General features: G+C 32.9%; 3 protein-coding genes across 6 annotated transcripts; 1 reads left to right on the top strand and 2 right to left on the bottom strand.

Moving 5' to 3' along the window:
- Nucleotides 1-750: 750 nt before the first annotated feature.
- Nucleotides 751-4,156, bottom strand: LOC112744206 (sphingoid long-chain bases kinase 2, mitochondrial). The gene is made up of 12 exons (XM_025793755.3): nt 3,842-4,156; nt 3,508-3,584; nt 2,941-2,994; nt 2,730-2,789; nt 2,515-2,592; nt 2,347-2,393; nt 2,223-2,263; nt 2,057-2,141; nt 1,867-1,981; nt 1,626-1,748; nt 1,443-1,543; nt 751-1,267 (listed from the first exon to the last, which is right to left on the bottom strand). The coding sequence occupies exons 1-12, from the start codon at nt 4,008-4,010 to the stop codon at nt 1,138-1,140; spliced, it is 1,080 nt and encodes a 359-aa protein (XP_025649540.1). The 5' UTR covers nt 4,011-4,156; the 3' UTR covers nt 751-1,137.
- Nucleotides 4,157-4,558: 402 nt separating this feature from the next.
- On the bottom strand, nt 4,559-9,359 carry LOC112744205 (uncharacterized). Of its 4 annotated transcripts, none has more exons than XM_025793754.3 (12): nt 8,974-9,343; nt 8,537-8,591; nt 8,162-8,365; nt 7,911-8,047; nt 7,634-7,807; nt 7,168-7,404; nt 6,973-7,073; nt 6,774-6,846; nt 6,618-6,686; nt 6,369-6,476; nt 5,954-6,079; nt 4,559-5,163 (listed from the first exon to the last, which is right to left on the bottom strand). In XM_025793754.3, exons 3-12 carry the CDS (start codon nt 8,193-8,195, stop codon nt 4,969-4,971), a joined length of 1,254 nt encoding a protein of 417 aa, XP_025649539.1. In that variant the 5' UTR covers nt 8,196-8,365; nt 8,537-8,591; nt 8,974-9,343; the 3' UTR covers nt 4,559-4,968. The 4 variants fall into 4 exon arrangements, with proteins under 4 accessions (XP_025649539.1, XP_025649538.1, XP_025649536.1 ...); XM_025793753.3 differs by having other exon boundaries at nt 8,162-8,409; nt 8,974-9,335; XM_025793751.3 differs by lacking the exons at nt 8,162-8,365; nt 8,537-8,591 and having other exon boundaries at nt 8,974-9,359.
- Nucleotides 9,360-12,164: 2,805 nt separating this feature from the next.
- LOC112743229 (uncharacterized) lies at nt 12,165-14,792 on the top strand. Its single transcript, XM_025792446.1, has 4 exons — nt 12,165-13,977; nt 14,077-14,281; nt 14,366-14,532; nt 14,644-14,792. The coding sequence occupies exons 1-4, from the start codon at nt 12,165-12,167 to the stop codon at nt 14,790-14,792; spliced, it is 2,334 nt and encodes a 777-aa protein (XP_025648231.1).
- Nucleotides 14,793-23,982: the final 9,190 nt, after the last annotated feature.

Genomic DNA, 23,982 nt, shown 5'->3' with positions numbered 1-23,982 from the left:
AGTTCTTAAACCCTTGGCAATTTGCTTTCCTGAGTTATAAAAAAAAATCAAAATTTTCTTTTGAACTCATAAAAAATGTGTTAGCCTCATCTGTAAGATCCTATATGACTATTGCTATATGCATTGTCATTCTATGTACTAAATTAATTAATTTAAATGGTTTTAATAATAAATTTAATAATCAATGCACCTGTTAGTAGGAATGACAACACTACCCGAATCCACAACTCGAATCTGCATATATATATATATATGTAAATAATTAGTAAAAAATTAATAATATTGTATCATTTTTTAAGTTTTTACTTTAATTGATATTATGTATATGATAATAGTTATATAAATTTTAAAATTTAATTTTATTTGTTGAATTTTAATAATTATAGGGACGGATAGAAATAAGATGAATACTCACGGGATCGAATTAGGATTCAATTTTTTACTACTCGCGGATAAAAGCGGAATGAATTTATTGTAAGGCGGGACTTCTAAGTTCTAACCATTGCCACCTCTACCTGTTAGTGATGTGTGGCATTGACATTAATAGAATAGCATTTATAGAGTTATTATTATGTTCATATCCTCAAATAATTTCGGTCTTTTAATACATTCTTCTCAAACCTAGAAGTGGATCAAGCGAAGTGAGAATTTTGATAAATATGGAGATTAACACTAACTAGTATATATATATTGGTGTCTTAACATTATCTGGTATAATTAAGCACTAGAGCTTATGAATTGCAATTATGATATATAGATGCTAATTCCTTCAATTATCAATATCTAATTAAGAAGTCAGTTACAGAGTCAAACTCCTTAGCATTCTCTCTCTACATGGGTATGGTTTCATGCGGTAGGGAACACTTTTCATATGTTGGAACACAATTATCTGTTACTATGCCGAAAGTAACAGAAGAGTCCTAAAGTAACAATCACAGGTTCAGTGTTATAATTTCATAAACATTGTAGAATTTAGGTGCAGGAATTGCATGTTATAGGTTATAGCAGCGATGTTAAGTAAATTACTCATTTCTTGATCTAAGTAACAATTCAGAATCAGAATCTGAAGACACATTCATCTGGCAAATAGAATCATCATCTTCACTATTTCATTGACACAGTTATTCTCCAGATGAATCAGCATATCATCTCAATAGCACCAGGCAGAACACTAATCTTTTTCGGAAGGAACCCCAAATGTTCCCCGTCCGATTGAATATGAATGCCGCCGTTGCCTGAGATGTCCTCCAACTCGATTGAAAGTGCGCTATGATACAAAGAACAATCTGAATTAGCACCAACAAAAACCTAAGCAAGCCTAATTAACAGCATGAACTAAGTCTTGTTCTGCTAGGTAGCTCAGCTACATGGATTAGAAGACAAATGCAGAGTCACATTTTCGAATTAAAGCTTAACAATAGTGTTTCGAGCCAAGATCATACCTTCTTGCTGATATATTTTCAAGTGAGAGATGTGTTCCATTATACAGCTTTTGTAATTTCAGTATGAAATCATGCCACTTAAAGTTTTGAACAATCACAACCTGAAGAATATAACACAACTTTTACTTTATTCAAAATATATGATAATATTCATCCAAGAGATTTTACAGAAACATATTTCACCTCTAAATTTCCACTGTAAGGAGTAGCATTTGGTGTAATCTTCATGCCACCACCAAAATACTTTGCATTTCCAACGCAAACGGTTGTTAGTTGAGGCCATGTTTCCCACTCACCTTCATTGAACTGCATTTCTTTAAGTATTATATGACCTTATATGAAAAATATGCAGGAACTAGAAAAATTTGGAGATGTGAAGCTTTACAGGAAAAAAAAGAAAAAAAAGGAACTAACTAACACTGACCTTGATTCTCAAATCCTGGTTTTGATGCCCCATGAAAGCATGCAATGCACCAAGTACATAGCACAGTTTACCAAAGCTCTTGTATCTAGAAGCATAAAAACCAGCCTTTGCACTCCTGCAAAATTTCGCGATATGCAATTGGATACGGTCTATGAATTACACTAATAAAAAATTTCTAAGTTTGCCTTACAAATGGATGTCAGCAACATTTATGAAGTAATGGTTTTCGCAACTTTCTCCACTGATTACACCAATGTCTACCCTTGATCTTAACCCTGTAAGAATGCCTACATTAATAAGTAACACAGCAAACAATATTGCAATTGCAAAAACGAAGAACAAGAACAAGAAGAAACCTCTAGCAACACGTTCAATGGCCTCTCGAGGATCATCTTTCCTGGAAAAGATCCAACAGATGTTTCCATTCACTGCATATAAATAAGAAGCGCAAGAAGAATGAACACACAAACAGAAACTAACCAATGAAGTGTTCTTGCAAAGTCAGAACCAGTTCCCAAGGGTATAAGCTGCATAAAGCCCAAACATACTGAGGATTCAATTCAGGACTTTTTGCTAGAGGTATTTAGATAAACTTGAATTGAGTAGAAACTAATAATATTGCATTCTAATTCCAATTATATGACTCACACCAAGAGCAGTTGAATGTGTTGAGTCTTTCATTTGACTAGTAACAGGTTTTCCAGCCCAAAAAAATCCATTGACAACCTGCTAGTAATAAACTGAGCTGGATCAGGAGAGCAATTAAGTTATAATGTTGAAATTCTTCAACAATTAATATCAACTAACAACTAATAATGTTAAATAAGGTGGAATTCTAAAAAAAAAATTAAAGCTATTTGCACCTCATGAAGAGTTCCATCACCACCAACGGCAACAACAGCATCAGCACCTTCTCTTATGGCCTGCATAGCATGGTTGCATATAACAACTCAGAATCATTGGAAGCAATAGAGTTACTACTACCTCCATTTCGAAATAAACTTCGCCAAGCTTATTTTGAAACAGGGGGAGTAGTAAATACCAATCGTGCGATTTGAAGTTCTTTGAGCTAACCTCTCTTGTTATGTCAATAGCATGACAAGGACCTGAAGTTATGGACTCCAATATCTATTCATTTATAGAATGGTTAAATTTATCTATTAGTCCCTATAATTTCACCAAATTTGTAATTAAGTTCCTATTGTTTAAAAGCTTTCAATTGGGTTCTTACACTGTTTTGAATTTTGTAATTAGGTTCTTTCTAAGCCAAAAACGTTTATAGTTAATAGAATATTCTGAAAAAATAAGATGTTCAGGTTTAGGAATTTAGCCTTTTAACTGTAGGTATTTTTAATTTTGGGAGGAATATTCTGTTAGCGCTAATGTTTTTTGTGCAAAAAAACCTAATTACAAAATTCAAAATAGTGAAAGGACCCAATTGCTTTTAAACTACAAGAACTTAATTACAAATTTAGTGAAACCATAGGGACTAACAGAGTAATTTAACCTTACAGAATCAACACAGCATATAAAAATATTGAAAAATAGAAACAACTTATCATGGATTTACAAATTAACAAAAAGCAACTGAATTTGCAGATTTGATCTTTAAAAAAACTCATCTTACAATGACTAACTCACATTGCATTCTTTACCGAGGCGAGACTGTAGATATGGCAGTATCTTCCTCCATTGTCTACCAGTCTTCCCATTACAACCTAAAACCCAAGATTTAGGTTTCTCAACTTTTCAAATCAAATCATATAGCTCTATATTTATTACACAAGAACGCATGATTTGTGAACCTAAGAATATGATAAAAATTTCAATCTTTTCCCCAAAAATGTAAACTTTACCTCAAAACAAATAATGGGTAGCTCTAATCTAATTCCAGCACCCTATCATTAAGTGCAGGAACTCAACAAGATTTTTTTTTCTTCTTCTTCAGAGTTTTCTAAGAAGAGAAAATCATTACCTCGAGGATTGACGATGAAAACAAGGTCCCTTTGACGAGAAGAAGAAGAAGAAAAGGATGAAGAACCAACTGGTTCTGGTGTCATCATTGGTTGTAGCTCTGATCTGAAAACCATGGTGCTAGCAGCAACCACGTGCATTCCTCTTCCAAATGCCTCCATCATCATCATCTTCTGATACTGTTGATATCTACGCTACTATAATAGCACACAAACTTTCTGTTTTGTTATGCTGTTATGCTGAATTTGATATTTGGAAAGAAATGTATAAGATAGATGACGGAAGAAGCAAGGAACTGTTTAACTATCTTATATATTATACATGTTAAGATTGATCATCGTACTTGACAAAGGGAATGGACAAAGTACAATGTTCCCTTTTCAAAACAACAAAAGTTTTATGATGAAATTAATGCATAAATGTATTAAAAATATGATTATCTTTTCCCTATGATACTTCTACATGAATTTTCTTTAAAAAATTTGTTTTATATATGAGACCGTGCGTGCGCATGCGTGTGTAGAATTGACAAAACTTATTGCCAAATATTATCAAGTAAAATGAATGATTATACATAATTTATTTGTGCTTTCTGTCATTTACTTTCACTGTCTTAATGATGCAGGTTTCCTAGTTACACATAACCTGATTATATAGTTATACTACTACAACATTTAATTAGGCCATGTTAAAAGTAATAATAACAAAAAGATAAGAATTCAATAACAGCAATATTCACTTTCTTTAAAATATAAATATATATAAACAAATCCCTTTTTTTTTTAATTCCTTCCCATAATAATTGTCATTGGAAAGAGCAAGAAGCTTGCAACCAAAGCCAAGCCTGAAAAGTGCATGAAGTACTATATATTTCAACTGGTAAGAAGTACAATCTTACAAGATTATACTTTAATAAATGAAGATTCTATGGAGTCAGAGTTCAAAGACTTGGTAACAATAAAGACTTCAAGACTGTCTATCATAAAAAGTTGGAAAGTTATAAAATCAGGTGTGATTCCATAAGTCTAACTGCATGTTTGGTTTTCCGTCCTCCAAACCATGATTTGGAAACTGCAAACGGAAAACCAAACACAGGTGAAGGGAGCGAGAGAAGAGTTGCAATGGTGATCAGAAAAGAGGTTTCCTCCCATTCAACATTCCCAGCAAGTGATCAAGAACTTTTCCCCCTCCGTCTCGCAAGCCAGAATGCATGAACTCATTAGTTATCCAGAGCCTGATCCCTGCTATTTGAGAAGCTGTTTCAATGGACAGTTTAAAATTCACATACATATCTTCGTAGTAAACAGCTGCAGCGACGGGTACCTGCCAGCATTAAATGAAGCACATTAAAAACAGAAAACTTCACGACGTTCACCTAGTAGATTCGACTCTAAATAGGACTAAGATATTAGAGACATGAACCAGTGCCTCTGAACATTTTGAAACCAATACAGAAGAGCTCTTCAAACAACAACTCATTCACTTTTCAATTTCAACCAACATAGAATATGGTATGGCGTGATAAGTACAACTTTACATTTCTAGAACACGATTTGTTGTGGTTGAACCAAATATTTCGGTTGTAATTTTGAAAATATTGTCAAGTAGAGAAGTTCTCTTTAATTAGCTTTTGCTATATCATCATGGGAAATTGAAAAAAGTACGTCAACAACTCTGTATCCAAAATCCACAAATATATATTTGCATTTACAACTATGACGACACTCAAATAAGAATAATATTATCTTTTCGTGAACAAAGAATAATATTATCTTAATTTGAGGTTAAAAGAGAAAATCATGATCAATTAATCTAAAATAAATAGCCAAGACTGGATTAAATACCACATTGCTAATTCAAAAAGTCACACAATTTTTCGATGTAATCTGGACCATTTATATTTTTATATGCATGATCTAGTGGCTATTTGAATTAGGGTACGCTCCCATTACCTTCGCATAAACCACTCCTTTCATTTGACAACAACACACAAACTTGTGAGTTGTGACAATATTCAGAAGGGACCTCTAGAAAAACCTAGCTCCTCTTTGTTACTGATTAAGAGATTGTTTTGATATGAACTTCTCCATGAAATGGGTGCTGAGTAAACTACCTTGTTGTCTTTCAAAGCTTGGACGTTGTAGAGCGGGGGCCAATCCTTCTTCTCGGCCAAAATATCAGCTACATCTTTGAACGGTTTCAAGGCTTGAATCTCATCAAACATCCATGGGAAAATCATCTACAAAAGGAAAACATGATTAGCACCTTGCTCCTCATAATTATAAATAAATGCATTATTAGCATTTGAATTAGAAGTCAAAAACATGTCTCTTAGCATTCAATGTTGCCGCAGAGTTTTTAATTTATTTTGCGGGCGAAGCATCACGCTAAAGTATCAGTTTCCAGATGCTAGAATGTGCGCAAGAATCAAATCAAAACAAAACATCACAGTACTGCACAAAGAAATGTCACACTGAACAATGAACACAATTAAATATTCAGAAAACCATGTATTATTTAAAACCTACCTCTCCTGTAAAGAGTACAGGTAGTCCTTCTCTAGCTGCCTTAATTGCATCGAACTTGTCATTAACTTCATTCCTTATTCTATGAGCAGACCATCTACTAGGAGAACCCTAGAGAGATATATAGAATTGAGGGCAAGAGTTAAAGGAAAACAATAGATTATCGATAAAGAGAGAAAAAAAATTGAAGGGATTGTTGTAGCATATACTATACATAACCAAGAAAGTGAAGAAACTGAAATGGAAGTCTACCTGACAATAGATGGACTCATGCATGAGGGCATACAGTGGATTAGTATCAAAGACTAATGACTTCTCGAACTGCATGGAACATAAATCAGAGGTTTATCTTCAAACTAAACTTCATGGTCAGGATTTAAAATCAAGGAAAAGTAAATAATTTCTTACAGAACTCAAGAAATAGTAACTTATTCTCTTTGGTGCTCCCGGAACTAACGTAGGCTCCCACACTCTCTCAAACCTAAAAAATTCAGTACAGAACAAAAATGAGACACTAGTTTTCTTTGGTGCTTGAATGAGGGACAAATGTGATTTCAAGATAGGAAACATAAAAAGGAAAAATAAAAATCAGCATTTAAAGCATTACAGATAATGCATGCGCTCAAAACCGGCTCCAGATCCTAAGCCAGAGAGACCAAGAATTTGCAACCCTCTTGGGGTTAAGATTCCCCCGGATGGAAGGGCCACCTATGAAAAGGGAAAAGGAAAAATGGATTTTAGCGAGGTTATCTCGTATGCTTCTTTAAAACAATAAGAAAAGGTGTACGAGAGAGATGCTTGCCCCTCCTCCTTCTTTTTCTGCTAAATAATTAACAAGTTCTTGAACTACTTTAATATCCTGAGGGTATCGCTTATAATACTTCTCATTTTGATTTACAACTTGCTCAAAGCCTACTCTGTACACCGAATCTGCCGTACATCCATCTCCAATTGGAGGAATTCCTCCTGTCAGAAAGGCTTGCTTCAGTCCCTGGGGTGCAAAACTCAAATATGTGACTGCGCAAAAACCACCATAACTCTGCCACAGTTAACAAAACAGGATAAGAGTTAGAAAGAGTTGAAATCCAATGTTACTGTGGCATCAAAGGTACAATTTTTAAACCAACATTGAACAGCTACCGTAGAAAATGATTGACACTCAAGGAGAGAAAAAGAGAGGAAAGATGTTAAGGATTGTAAAGCCAAACTGCTCAGCATCAGAATCAGCTGCTTGCATGAATACTATTAGAAAACTCTACTGAGAATACCTGTCCCAAAATTGTCCAAGGTCCGGCATTTGGAACAATTCGTACTCGGATGAACTCTGCATCATTTACTATATTATCAGCTCTAAAATGTTTTAAGAAGTCGGCTAATTCTTGTGCAGATTTGAATTGCGACATTGATGACACAGACAGAGGAGTTGATAATCCTGTTCCTCGCTGCAGAATGAAAATAAACAAAAAACAATAGAATAGCTTATCATACACAAAGTGGTCACAAGACAAAACGTTGACAATGATACAAGTGTTTAGCAAATCATGCCTGATCCATCAAGATTACACGAAACTCTTCACAAGCTTTCTGAATCCATCCGCTAGATTCAGTTGGCCGCATGCACTCAAACCCAGGTCCACCTTGCAAATATAACAGGTATGGCAATATTTGCTCTGCTTTCCCAACTGAAATGAAACAACACATTCTTTTAATAAAACAATCCAAGATGATGAAGGAGGTGATTAACAGAACGAAGCCTAAGCGCTCATCCATCACTAATCCATAAAACAATAATTTACCATAATTTACCACAAATAACTTTCTGGATGCCATAAAAAACTTATTGTGTTGACTAAGAAGTAACGATATCAAGATGAACAGAATATTTGAGAAGCCCTTGTGCTTCTGAGTATGAGAAATCTAATGTTGCTCCCGTTGCCAACATATGTAGTGCTCTTGAGACTCTAGTCATGGTAGTCAATACTAGAATGTAGATAGATAGGCTGCCTCCATCAAAACACAGTAATTTCCATCACCAAATTGTAAGCTTTGAATCATACAAAGCAACCAAAGAATAATCACTCATCAGATGCAAGTAACATGCTTCACCAGCAGTTCCAGCTAAAGCTCCTTTATTATTTATCCAAACAAACTCACGTGAAGTAATAAATTACCTAAAAGTTTAATGATCCAGATTCCAGATTCCAGATTCCAACTCCACACCTCCACCTTTCCAAGGATGAGAGTTAAAAATAATCATTTCAAAAGTTGTAACACAACCAAAAAAGTCAATTAATACTTCCAGAGAATCCAATACTTTGGATTCTTCACTCGGATCCCATTTGACAAAATATTCAAAACACCAGCTGGGTTTTCCCAATTTCAGAAAGTGGCACATCACTCAACTCACCACCAAAATCCCATTTTTTTTTCCACCGCAAAATCAACACACAAAGAAACTCAAACCCTTGAAAAACCGAGGAAATTCTTTTCTTTTTTTCTACAATCACTAAATAATCCAACTACGGTGAAAGAACCACGAATTCAATCAAACCCAAAAGAAGAAAAAAACCACTCCTTTTGATTACTGTGATAACTATAACACTGTTACCTGCAACGACTTCACGAGCAAAAACCGTGATCTTAGGAGAAGAATGAGTACCACGAGAGTAGTCAAGAGGTACAGTGAATCGGTGATCGCGAAGCTGGAGCTCCGGCACCGATTGCCATTCGCCGGTGACGTGCTCCGTCGATGAATCACCGGCGGCGGCGTTTTTGTTGTTGATAAGTGCGGTCATGGAGAAGTGTGAGGCGCGAAGAGAATGTGAGAAGAGAGTAAGAGTTCTACGATGGTGATGGTGATGATAATGATGATGATGATGATGATGATGATGGAGTTGAAGTTTGATGAGTGATAATGTTGTAGTTGGTGTGAGAAAACGAAGTAGTGGTGGTGGCGCGTGAGTTAACAACATATTGTTGAGGCGAGAGATGACGAAAGCAGATAATATTTTGAGCTCACATGCACGTGTATCTTATCCTACGGCCACTATTTTTTTAGTCATCAAAAGTTATCTGAGCCGTTTATTTTAGATGGGAATTATTGTTGTTATATTTATATTTTTTTAAATATATTATTGGGTAAAGTATATTTTTTATTTTAATTTTAGTCTAATTAGCTAATTTTTTAAAAACATTAGGGCTAATTTAAGAATAACGTTACAAAAATAACTTTTAACATAAACAAATCAAACATATCTAGCATACGTTATTATTAGATTGAGTCCTGCTACACATACAAGTATTTTTGGTTTACAAGTCTTACAAGTCCAGTAAAACACACGCATTACACTTAATTAACGCATTACACACTTCCACATTCAAGAGTAAATAAAACGCATGTTATTCAACAACTTCCTGTTTCCAAAGCGCGCTACTCACTATGCATTATGAACGACTCTTCTTCTTCTTCCTCCATGAAAACAATTTTCTTGCCAAATTTGAAGATAATGGAACTTCAGAAATACACCCAAACTATTACAGAAATACACCCCAACGATTACAGAAATACACCCAAAGGATTACAGAAATACACCCAAACGGTTACAGGAATTCACCCAAACGATTATAGAAATACACCCAAAGGATCACAGAAATACACCCAAAGAATTACAAAAATACACCAAAAGGATTTAAGAAATACACCAAAAATTCGTTGAAGTACACCTTATGCATATTTCAGAACTCTTTCTCTTTCTCCTCCTCATCTTCTGCTGTTTCTTCTTTTTCAAAAACGATTTCAGAGCTTGATGTCAAAAAACAATGGAAATCGAGAATAACGAAGAAAGAAAACAAAGAGAAAAGCACGTAAATAAAGAAGAAGAACAGAAAGAGGAAGAAGAACGTGCAGCAAGAAGAAGAATAAGAAGGAGAAAGAGAAGGCAAGAAATGAAAGAAAAAAAAGAAGAAGAGAAAGAGGAAGAGGAAGAAGACGAAAGAAAAGAAGAAGAGAAGAAGAACATGCAGTAAGAAGACGAAGAGGGAGAAAGATAAGGTAAGAAACGAAAAAAAAGAAGAAGAAGAAGAGGAAGAGGAAGAAGAAGAAGAACGTAGACCTTACATCATGTTTTTGGGGTTTATTTGTTAAGAGCTTTTCTGTATTAGATTAGTCCTAAATTTTTTTAAAATTTAATTGTCAGAAATATATTTATTGCAAATAAAAAATTTTTGAAACAAATTTAAAATTAAATAAAATTTAAAAATATTTTTAAAATTTTTAGCAAATTTTAAGGATAAAAAATATATTTTACTATATATATATAAGAAAACGAAATAGTAACTAACAACATATTGTTGAGGCGAGTGAACGAGGACAAAAGTAGATAATATTTTGAGCTTACATGCACGTATATTTCATCCTATCGTCGCTTTTTTTTTTTGTTGATATATTATTATATATACGAAAAAGTGAAGTAATAGTGGTGGCGTGTGAATTAATGACATATTGTTGAGACCATAGTTGTAAGAACCGGACCGGACCGGCCGGTTCGACCGGAAAACCGGTGAACCGGACCCATAACCGGTCCGGTTGAGTGCTGTAACCGGATAAGGAAGAGAACCGTTTCGAACCGGGTTGAACCGGCCGGTTTTGATGAAAACCGGAAAACCGGCGGTTTCTGGTTAACCGACCGGTTCGGAAATGTTTTTTTTTTTTTTTTTTTTTCAAAACGACGTCGTTTTGGTTTATTTTTAAAAAAAAAAAAAAAAAAAAAAAAGAAAAGTCCTACGGCGCCTAAACCCCCACCCCAGTTTTCAGTTTTCACTTTCCCCTTTTCCCCCCAAGGCCCCAACCCTAACGGCGCCTAAGCCCCCCTCAGTCCCTCACCTCACTCACCCAGCCCCCAGCCCCCAGCCGCCGCCGTCATCCTCTTCGTCTCACCGCCGAGCGCCGGTCTGAACTCTGAAGTAACCAACTCAACCAAGGGAGTAGGAACAGGACAGACAGATACAGACCCGCGACGGCGCCACCCGCGAACTCGCCGTTGCCGCGAAGTCGCCGTTGCCGCCCAGTCGAAGTCGCCGTTCCATCGCTGTCGCCCTCGCCCAGTCGAACTCGCCGTTCCAGTGCCGTCGCCCTCGCCCAGTCGAACTCGCCGTTCCAGCGCCGTCGCCCTCGCCCAGTCGAACTCGCCGTTCCAGCGCCGTCGCCCTCGCCCAGTCGCCGTTGCTTTTCCGGTCGAACTCGCCGTTGCCTCGCCCTTCTGCTCTGTGACTCTGTGAAACAGGTAAGCTCCAGTTGACCAGTTCTGTAATCTGCAGTCTGCTTCTGCTCTGATCTGCACTAGAAGTTTAATGGTTGTTCTGTGAAAAATGCATTACACCCGCTCTGTTCTGTGAAAAACTTACTTTGTTTCTACACTTCTTGCTGACTTGCTGTTATGAATATGAATATGCTTGTTGAAATTGTTAAGCTGAATATCCTTGTTGAAAGATTGAAATATGAAATTGTTGAATATGCTTATTGAAATTGTTAAGCTGAATATCCTTGCTGACTTGTAAGTTGTAAATTTGTTGTTTACTTGTTTTGTTGATTTGTACTGGAAATATGAAACTGTTGAATTATATGCTTGATTTGAATCTATGAAATATGAATATGTTTGTCTTGCTGAATAGGGAATTTAACTATTTAAGCATTTAAGGTTGCTGTCTTGGTGAATAGGGAATAGGAACTAGGGAATTTACTAATTTAGGATTGTTATTGTTTTATAATTTTGCGGTTTTGCTACTCCATATTCTTTTAGAATGTCTGCTGCGAATACACCATCAGAAACACCATCTTCGCAAGAACAAGGATCAACTGCTGATGCATCAATCGGAACCCAAAAAAACAATAATAGAGCAAAAAACGATCCTGCATGGGGTCATTGTAAACAAGTTGTGGAGTCTGGAAAAACAATTCTGCTATGCATATATTGTGAGAAGCTTATTAGGGGTGGAGGAATTCATCGGTTTAAGCTTCATTTGGCTGGAAAAGGAGGAGATTTTGAGTCTTGTCGAAAGGTGCCAGCTGCAGTGAGACACCAATTCCATGAAAGTATTGAAGAGCTTCGAAGCAAGAAAAGAAAAACTCAAGAACAATATGCCGAAAGTTATAATGCTTGTGATGATGTTGAAAGAGAATTTGACGAGATCGAACGTAATGAGATGCAACAACAACAAAAATCTAGGGTTCCAACACCTAACTCTAGAAAAGGAAAACAAAGCAAAGGTTTACAATCCTATTTTCCACCGGCAACAACACCCGGAGCTCAACCAACTATCAAAAGCGTTCTTCAAAGCAAAGAAATTGTGGAGAAGTGTGATATTGCTATTGCGAAATGGATGGTGGATGCCTCTGTTCCATTTAATGCGGTTAATTCAGCTTACTATCAGCCAATGATTGATGCTATTGCAAGCATGGGTGCAGGGTATAAAGGGCCAAGTTATCCAAGAGTCCGTGGGTATTTGTTGAGTAAATTAGTTGAGGATGTGAGGAAAATGATTGATGGTTATCGTGAGATTTGGAAGCAAACTGGATGCACTATTATGGCCGATGGATGGACTGATCGTTGTAGGCGTACTTTGATTAATTTTTTAGTTTATTGTCCTAAAGGAACTGTTTTTCTAAAGTCGGTTGATGCTTCTAATATCTCAAAAACTGCTGAAAATTTGTTTAAGTTGTTTAGGGATGTTGTATTGTTTGTTGGTCCTGAGAATGTTGTGCATATTGTAACGGACAATGCTGCAAACTATGTTGCTGCGGGAAGGTTGTTGGAGGCTGAGTTTCCTAAATTATATTGGTCCCCTTGTGCAGCTCATTGTGTTAATCTGATGTTTCAAGATATTGGGAAGTTGCAAGAAGTGAGTCAAACTGTGTCACAAGCTTCACTGATCACTAAGTATATCTATAATCATTGCTATCCACTGTTCTTGATGAGAAAGTTTACAGGTGGGCGGGAAATACTTCGTCCAGCTCCAACTCGGTTTGCTACTAATTTCATTGCTTTGCAAAGTATTTTAGCTCAAAAGGATCCTTTGAGAGCTATGGTGACTTCTAGAGAATTTACAAGCTCGGCTTACCCCAAAGAAGCCAAAGCTAAGAAATTCGTGGATCAAGTCTTGGATTCTAAATTTTGGAGTCAATGCACTGATATTGTTAAGCTTACTGAGCCACTTGTTCGTGTTTTACGTATTGTGGATAGTGAAGACAGACCTGCCATGGGTTTTCTTTATCAAGCTATTTATAAGGCTAGAGAAGAAATGGTGAAGAGGTTTCAGAAAAGAAAGAAGGTTGTTGATCCTTATTTGAAGATTTTGGATACCCGTTGGGATGCACAACTTAAGAAAAATCTTCATGCCGCTGGTTATTGGTTAAATCCAGCTTTTCGATTTAATGCTGGAGAATTTGAAAAGCACAAAGAAACGATTTCTGGCTTGTTGGATGTCATTGAGAAATATGCTTATGATGATCCTGTACTGAATTCTAAGCTGACAAGTGAGAAGAGGATCTTTAAGAATGCTGAGAAAGATTTTGGAAGACCCTCTGCAATACGTGAACGAACCACTGTTATGCCAGGTGAAATTTCTTCATAAATTTGGTCTTTTACTATTGTGATGTATTAATTATGTGATATTATGATTGTGATAAATTATTTATCTGTTTTTTTATGTTAAGATCAATGGTGGGAATCTTATGGTTGTGGAGCCCCAAATTTGCAAAAGTTGGCTATTCGTGTTTTAAGCCAGACTTGTAGCTCTTCAGGTTGTGAGCGTAACTGGAGTATTTTTGAACACATTCACTCAAAGAAGAGGAATCGGTTAGAGCATCAAAAACTTAATGATCTTGTTTATGTTCATTACAACTTAAGGTTACAACAAAGGTACTTTTTTTATTGTTTTAAGTTGAAAGCATTATTTTAAAATCTTAATCATCACATGAGTAACGAAATATATTGATAACATAGGAACCAAATGAGAAACCAAGTTTATGATCCAATTTGTCTTGATGCATTTGAGGATCATTCGGAATTGATACTGGAAGATTCACCACCATTTTTAACTCCTGAAGAAATTGATGCTTTACGAAATGATCTTGCAAATATGTCTCTTCAATCACCTTTAGATGATTTAGGTATGCTTTTATTTATTTATGAATTTTGATCAACTATGATTTTTGTATGCCTTATAACATGTTTTATATTATTTTTTATCTTGATTTGTGAAACATTATCTATAATGCTAGATCAATTGGATTTAGAAGATGATCGGGATGAAGATGGAGCTAATAATTCTGTGGAAAATGCAAATCAAAATGAAACCAATCAGGATGTAGCTCCACATTTGTCAGATGAAGAGCAACTTGCCGACTTTGAAATCACTCCTTGGATTTAGTTTATGAATTGTTATCCATATTGTGTTTAATTAAGATACTAATGTACTAGTATTAACTACTTTCATGTTTATCTTAGTATTAGTTATATTTAGACTTTGAAACTTGTTTGTTTTTAAAATGTTGGTGAAGAACTAACGATATGTATTTTGAATTTATTAATTTTATGACTATTTTTAGTATTTTGTATTTTTTTTTATGTGAAACCGGTTTTATCGGTTCAACCAGCAGTTTATCGGTTGAACCAATAAACCAGTGAACCAGTAACCTGACCGGTTCGATTACCGGTCCGGTTCTTACAACTATGGTTGAGACGAGTGTGAACGATGACGAAAGCGGATAATATTTGAGATCATATGTACGTATATTTCATTTTACGATCACTATTTTTTCTTTAGTCATCAGAAGAAGATATTTTGGCAGTTTATTTTAGACGATAACGATTGTTGTTATATTCATACTTCTTTATATATATGAAAATACAAAATAATAGTAGTGATACATGAGTTTTTTTTTTTTTTTAAGTAAAGATAGGAGACTCGAACCCGCAACCTCTTAATTGAGTATGGGGAGACTATTCCATTTGAATTGTTAACCCGCGACCTCTTAATTGAGTATGGAGAGTCTATGCCATTTGAGCTATAACTCATTGGCAAAAATTTGAAAAGATAGGAGACTCAAATCCGCAACCTCTTAATTAAATATGTTATTTGAGCTATTACTCATTGGCATAGTGATACATGAGTTAACAACATATTATTGAAGCAAATGTGAACAATGATAAAAGCAGATAATATTTTGAGCTCACATGCACGAATATTTCATTCTACTATCACTATTTTTTTTTTTTGTTCATCAGAAATTATATAAATCGTTTATCACGGTAATAATTGTTGTTATATTTACATTTTTTGTATATATAATAAAAAAGGTGATTTTGTCTTCCCAAATTTAATATTATCACTTTCCTCCTATAAAATTATAGCAAATTATTATTTTATTATTTATTTAACAAAATATTTTATATAAATAATTTAAAAATAATATAATAAACATTATTAATTAAAACAATAATATTCATACTCCAAATCTCTTAAAAAATATTGTTTTAAAGCAAGAAAAATTACAAAATGATAAATAAAAAATTAATTATTATTGGATTTATAATTTTTATCATATATAAATTTTATTACTTTGATTAAAAAAGAATTAATTTTGTTATATTTTATCAACCTTTTTATTTATTTTTTCTTGGTTTGACAAGTCAATTCGTCTTATGTACGAGCTCCATTTATCAATTGATCCAGTAAGAGAGATGCTACAAAAATAAGGGGATAATGATTTTCAAAAATAAATTTGGATCCAAAACATCAGAATTTGAGTAATAATGATTTAGGGGAGACAGCCCAACATAGTCCACAGCTTGGGCCCATAACACAAAAATATATGTAGTTTGGACTTAAGCACATGGCCCAAACTCTATCTTACCCACCTACGTGCTCCATCTGTATAGTTTGGCTAGTTGCATTTGGATCATATTCTTATCTTTTTTAGAAAATAAAGATAAATATTTTTTTTTTTTAAGAAATTACAAAAAAATAAACAAATTTGTTATTGAGTATATACTTAAATAGGGTCCTTGTAAGAATTGGAGTTTTCACGTAAAAATCGCTTTAATAAAATAATAACTTTAACTTTTCGGAATAGATTCGAAAACATAGAAATGATATTTTAAAACTAAAAAGGTGAAATTTGAATTCAATGAATTTTTCTGAGTTGGAAAATGTAATTTTTGCGAAAGATTTTTGTAAAAATGTGTACCGGTGCTTAAGGCGGCAGTACCGATTCTAGTCTGTCTGGTACCGTGTTTTGAGAAAAATAAAATTTTAAAAATTGATTTAATTTTTTTAAAGGACAAAAATAATTTAGAATGTAAAATCGGGCGCTTATCTTAAAGATTTTGGCCTAAAGTTAGACCAAACGGACCTAAAGTTAGACCAAACGGACCTAAAACGCTAAAGGGTTGAATCAGGCCCAAATTGGGTCCAAGCCCAACATATATAAGTGAGTTATGAGACTATTTGGCCTCATTGTTCAGAAACAAAAAAGAAAGGGGCGGTGAGAAGAGGGAAAATGGGTGATTGGGATTTAACTATTCACCTCCTCCTTCAAAACTCCATAACTTTTGATCCGAAACTCCGATTGACGAGTCGTTTGTTACCACACAAAACTCTCGTCGAGCTCTTTGTTTTTAACTAGGCATTGCTGGTAAAAAACTCTCTAGTACCAGTTTTCTGTCCTAGTCCAAAACTCAAAAATGGCTTTGGATTTTTTAGTTTATTTGTGTTTTTGGTTGTTTATGGTGATCTAGCATTGGAGTATTATTGGATTTTGCCCCTAATACCGATGGATAAGCTAAGGTTTCACTAAAATCTTATGTTTAGTTATTTTTTGAATCCTAGGTTTGATGTTTTGTATGTTATATGATGTTAGATTGAGGTTTGGTGTTTGTTGGAGTGAGTTTGATAGTTTTGGAGTTTTGAGTTTGAACTTGGTGTTTTGAGTTGTGTGGAAATCGGCTAAGGTATAGTTTCAGTTTCCTTTATGTAATATGTAATGTTTCGTAAACTTAGGCTAGTGACCTTTAAGATAGGATTGAATGAAGTGGTTGTATGATTTATTGGATGTGATTATATGTTTGATGATGATAATGATGATATGGAGTTTCTGGAATGTGTGGTTTATGAATTATGATGAAGGTTGAGTGAGTTGTATGTGGGGGAGTACGATTAGGAGGATAACTTGATGGGTATTGGTGTTGATTTTGATTGATGGTGACTATGAGTATTGTTAATGATAAGTGTTGAAGGAGTTGATAAGTTAGGATATTAAAAGTTGGATGTTGTATAGTTGAATAATGATGGAATATAGGAGTTTTGACGTGATTTAGGTTGAATTTAAATATTTATGAATAAGAATTTTGATAGTGTGGAATAGTGTAATTGGGATGTTATTGATGGTTGAGTTTGAGGAATGAATGGTATGGACTTTTGTGTTGTTTTGGTGTTATTTGGATTGTGAGCAGTTTGGTTTTGAATTGAGAGTTTTGGTAAATTTGAGTTTTTAGTGTCTTTGGTAAAAATTGATTTTAGGTCAACTTTGCCGGATCATATCTTGAACTACAGTTTTTGAAATTGATTATATTTTATATCAAATTAAAGATGATTCAAAGAGTTTTAAAACGATATAGATTTCGTGGAAATCGAAATTTTGTAGAAAAAGATATGATCGTTGGAAGTTGGTGTCAAAAATCTTATTTCTATAATGTTGCAGAAATTATGAATTCTGGTTTGTGTGCGCACGCACATTGTTGTGCGCGTGCTCTGAGCAGGAGCCATGTTTTCACTTGTGCGTACACACACCCTTGTGCGCACACACACACTGTATAATTTTTGAAAACGTGCGTACACACACTCTGGTGCGCACGCACACACAAGGATATGCCTACGGTTGAGAGCGTTCGCACACTCTGGTGCGCACTCATACTCTGTGAAATTTGCAAGTTGTGCGTACGCAAAACATCATGCATACGCACATGCTGGGAAGTGCCTTCTGTCGAGGGCGTTCGCACGTATCCATGCATCCATGCATAGATACAAAATGGAAAATTTTACCTTGTGTGCGTATGCACACTGTCCTTTTTTTTTTTAAGAAAACCTTATTTTTAACTGTTTTACCTTTTCCGCAAGCTTGTGAGTTTTCGTAAAGTTTATCTAGGGTGTCTTAACTTATTTTTAGGCTTTGAAGCATAGAGAATATCATAAGCAAATTAACTAGATAATTTCAGGTAAAAAGTTTAGAGGGCGGAGCCGTATGATTCTGGAGTACTGAGGGTGGATTAGTTGAGTGAAGTGGTAGAGTACTGTAAAGACGATTAGTATGATGAAATTGTGGAGTTGTGAATTTGATGATGAACTTGAGATATTGATTATGGTTTATGAGAGGAGTATAAACAGACTTGTGCTATGAGCAGTGATCTCTGAGATTGAGTAAGTGATTGTGACATGCATTGTTTTCTGTCGTAGGGGTTGTGGCAGTCTCCCGCCTACGTTCAAATGTGAGTGTTAAAGCAGGACTTTTCACTCACATTTCTCTCTGGTTGCAAGGTGGTAGGGAACTAACCCACGGAATCATGTGGCATCCAGAGGAAGGTGGTAGGGCACTCTCCCTCGGAACGTTTCCCTCTAAAAGGAGAAGGTAGGCACTCATCCGTCGGAATTATTCCTCCTGAGTATGCGCAACAGAGAGATTAATCCGGGAGTTGCCGACCGGATTTTGTGGCGGGTTTGGCACTATAACGGACATGTGATATCACAGCCAATAGAACAGGCATTCATCATTTGCATCTCTTATGTGCTCGTTTGCTTTGATTACTTGTAGTTTACCTAAATGTATAATATGTCTACTTGCTATACATGAATATTACCTATGTATTACTTGTTTGCATATACTTGTGTTTATCTGGTGCTGAGGATGTCAAGTAGGCGGTGGCGATGGGATTGCGTGGAGGGTAGGTTAGCGAAGGCTGTAAGATACAGCAGTGTGATTAGTATTAGTTAGAAAATCCCTAAGTTTAGATAACCTTGTCTATTGTTTATGGTTTAAGTTATTTATTTTGCTAAGCTTGGATATATGTTTGGTGTGAAGTTCTAGGATTGCCTTCGGCATTCCGGAACCTTACATCTTATATATTGAGCACTGTTACCATACTGAGAACCTTCGGTTTTCATACCATATGTTGTTGTGCTTTTCAGATGCAGGTCGTAACCCACCTCGATGAGTTACGTGATGGTGGCAGAGCGGAGGATTTTTATCCCATTTTGGAGTCTTTTGATTACTTTTTTTTTAATACTCCCACTTTTGTATTTTATTTGCCTTAGAAGTCAACATTGAGAGAGATATTGTATAAGCTGTTTTAACTTTTAAAATTCTGTATGTCACTTTATAACTAGTCGGCCTAAACTCCACGGGTTGAGACTAGTATCTTATGATTATTATATTCTTATATATACATATGTTTTATTATCTTATATCTATATCTTGTACCTTAAGTTTGTAGCTTCGAGTGAACGTTTCGCGCTTTTGTAACTCTATTTTTGAGCTTATTTCCTTCATCAGGCTTCTAGAATTACTATTTCGAATGTTTTCATTCTAAAAAAAATTATTACGTTGAAGTCCATGAATAAAAATAAGATATATAGGTCTTTTTGTCACATTTTTTGAGATCCATTTCTCCAAATAAAATTAATCCGTCTAAGATAAAAATTTATATATCTTGTTTTTATAAAATTTAAGAATCTCAACGTAATAATTTTTTTTGAAACTAAAATGTTTGATGAAAAATTTTTAAAGACCTATTGAGTATATATATTAGCATAAAAAACCTTTTTCATCTCGTCCTCTACTATATCGATCGAAATTAGTTTTTGTGTCTAATCTCTGTATTTTGATTCAAGAAGTAATGTCTATTCTTTGTTTATTTTTATTATTTGTATTTATCATAAAACTGACCGTAAAATTTTTTTAATTCAAAATAAAATCGAACTTTTAATATCTTATTAAAGGACTATTTGATAGCTGCCATACCCACGTGGTTGCAATGTTGGATTATCTAGTGAAATGGAATTCCATATTGATTTCTAGAAGGTAACTATATTATTCTGGTTTTATATTATGGTTATAAAAATAAACGAATTTATACTATTTCAATTCTGTTTTAACCACGTTAAAGTTTCTGGTATATCTATACCAATATATAATGGGATATGGAAGTTTGGTATCTAAATTTTTCTTCCTATTTTGTCCCTGTTTCTTTTTTAAACCAAAATGATTTGACTCATGACAAACCTGTCAAACTGAACTATTTCTAATAGATGAAACTGACACCACATACTCAAAAGACATAAAATTTTGAAATTAAATTTATTAAATGTATTTTTATCTATAATAATTATTCATGAAAATTATTAAAAATTATTAAAAAATAAATAATTAATATAAATAACATTATACTACAATCATCTATACCAATATATAATGGGGATATGAAAGTTTAGTATTCAAATCTTTCTTCCTATTTTGCCCCTGTTTCTTTTTTAAACCAAAATGAGTTGACTCATGACAAACCTGTCAAACTGAACTATTTCTAATAGATGAAACTGACACCACGTACTCAAAAGACATAAAATTTTAAAATTAAATTATATTAAATTATTATTAAAATTATTAAAAATTATTAAAAAATAAATAATTAATATAAATAACATTATACTACAATCATAATAATAATATAAATAAATAAATTACGTCAACAAAAAATTAATTATTTATGATTTTTTATTTACAATTTTTTAATAAGTACTTTTTATACATAATAGTCCATAATACAATAGTATATAAGTGATCAATATATATCATTATAGTTCAATAACTGATAATTAATAAAATATATTTATTTTATTAATAGTTATTTCACTGGGACAATAGTATTTAAAGTATCGAAATAATTAAATCTACAACACATGATTTACATATTTTCTATGTCTAACATTTATTTTTTAAACAAAAATTACAAATAAAAGTGTACTCATTGATACAATATATAAAATGGACTATACCAACGTATAATGGGAATAAAAAAATTTGGTACACAATTTTTTCTTACTATTTTATCCCTGCTTATTTTTTTATTTAGACACGATTCAATATATAAAAAAACTCTTACTACGTTCTCCATATTTCTTATTTTTTATCAAGGAAAGAATTTACTCCACGATAGAATGTCAAACTGATTCCCATCAACCCACGATATATTTTAAAACTATAAAAAACTGCTACTACTACGTACTCGCTTTAAAAACTAATTCACTTTCAACTCTTAAGAGACTCTTTCCCTTTCAATCGTGCTCTCACAAACGTTTTTCCTCTGCATATTATTCCTATTTTTCTGACAAATAAAAATGGAAACTTCACGAAATCCACAGCCACGTCAACGTCGACCCAGTTGGACAGATTATGCTAGGCAAAGAAGACAGAACATGACCGAAGAACAGAGACAACAATACCTGGCTAGAAGACGTGCAAGTTATCGGGAGATGATTCGACAAGGAAAACTAAGTTGCCATGTCAACTGATACAACTTCAATGCCAAACACTGGTGGAGGTGCCCGATTAACTACAAATATAGGGATAGCCAGATTGACTACAATTAGACAAATGGCTAGAGCTACCACTTATCATCAATCTGTTACGGGTAACACGATAACATCATTTAAATTTCTTTGTTATAAATTGAATTCGTTCTTAATAATTATATTTTACTTTTTAAAAATGCAGGAATGGAAGCGCATGGCAATAGAACTGCCACAGGTACAGAAATAAAAATAACATAATTGGTTACTATTTTATCATTAATATTTTGTAACAAAATTAATTAAATTAATATTACTATACATGGTTTACCATCCAAGCAGTATCTTTCTTAATCAAACAATATATTAATCGTATATGAAGTTAAAAGTTAACATTCCAAATTTTTTAGACATCATTCATCTATAAAATTTTTTTTTCAGAAATTAATGGTCAGTAACTAATAATAATATTTCTTTAATATATTTCATTCCCGTCGTCCAATATATAATATATAACGTAATATATAATTTTTATATATTTGTATTAAAAAAATAAAAAAAATGATGTCATGTAAGATTAACGACAAAAAGTATTTTTATATTAAAGTTTTTGATAATAATTTTATAATAAAAAATAAAATTTATATATTAAATTAATAAATCAATGCAACATTAAAATTCTTAACAACACTTATATTTAATTTTTTTTAACTTTTTGTATTCTCAATTGGTAATGATATATAATTCTAAAAAATCAAAAATAAAATTAGGATATATCTCACTTACGTACAAATATAACAGCTATTTAAAATAACAAAAGCTATCTATCTATACCAATATATAATGGGTGAATACATGTTCTCATTTATTTTTTTTATCTTTTTTTTATTAAAAAATGAACTTACCTACGAACAAAATTTAAAAATTGAACCACTTCTAATAAAGGAAACACATACTACGTACTTAGGATAAATGACATTCTGAAATTAAATTTATTAATTATATTTTTATCTTTAAATTTTTATGATATTTTTTAAAATTTATTAAAATTTCAATAATTAATATAGATAACGTTATAATAATAATAATAATAATAATAATAATAATAATAATAATAATAATAATAATAATAATAAAATTATGTCATCAATAAATACCAACATATAATCGAGATGCACAGATTTAGTATCCAATTCTTTTTTTAGTATCCAATTCCTTTGATTCTGCTTCTTTTTTATTAAAAAATGGGTTTAACAGAATTTAAAAATTAAACCACTTATAATAAAGAAAACTGACACTACGTCCTCCAGATACATAATATTTTAAAATTAAATTTATTAATTATATTTTTATCTTTAATTTTTCATGATATTTTTTAAAAATTATTAAATATAAATAATTAATATAAATAACGTTATACTATAATCATAATAATAATATATAAATAAAATTACGTGAACAAAATATTAGTAATTTATTATTTTTTATTAGTATGTTTCATACATAATAGTCTATAATACAATAGTATATAAGTGATCAATATATTATTATAGGACAATGACTGATAGTATATAAAATATAATTGTTTTATTAATAGTTATTCCAATGGACAATAGTATTTAAATTATAAAGAAACATAAATCATTATTAACTAAAGTCATTGGAATAATTAAATCTACAACACATGATTTACATATTTTTTATGTCCAATATTTTTTTTTAATAAAAATTTCATATAAAAGTGTACTCATTAATCAAATATATACTAATATATAATAAACTATACATAATGGTTAAAAAATTACAAGAGTTATTATTTTTTATTTTCTGTGATAAAAATAGCCCTACATAAATAAAGATTAGTTCCTTTTATTTTATAAAGAATAATTCATTTTATTATCAACATAAACACAAAAAAACAAGAATACATTACAATATAACAAATTAAATATTCTTTAATCATATCTTTGTATTCTTAATTGTCTTAATTGATGAAATACTC

The sequence above is a fragment of the Arachis hypogaea genome, chromosome 14 (assembly GCF_003086295.3).
Source record: "Arachis hypogaea cultivar Tifrunner chromosome 14, arahy.Tifrunner.gnm2.J5K5, whole genome shotgun sequence".
Lineage (NCBI taxonomy): Eukaryota > Viridiplantae > Streptophyta > Magnoliopsida > Fabales > Fabaceae > Arachis > Arachis hypogaea.
The sequence above is the reverse complement of the archived record's forward strand: the minus strand, read 5'-3'. Positions and strand labels throughout refer to the sequence as shown.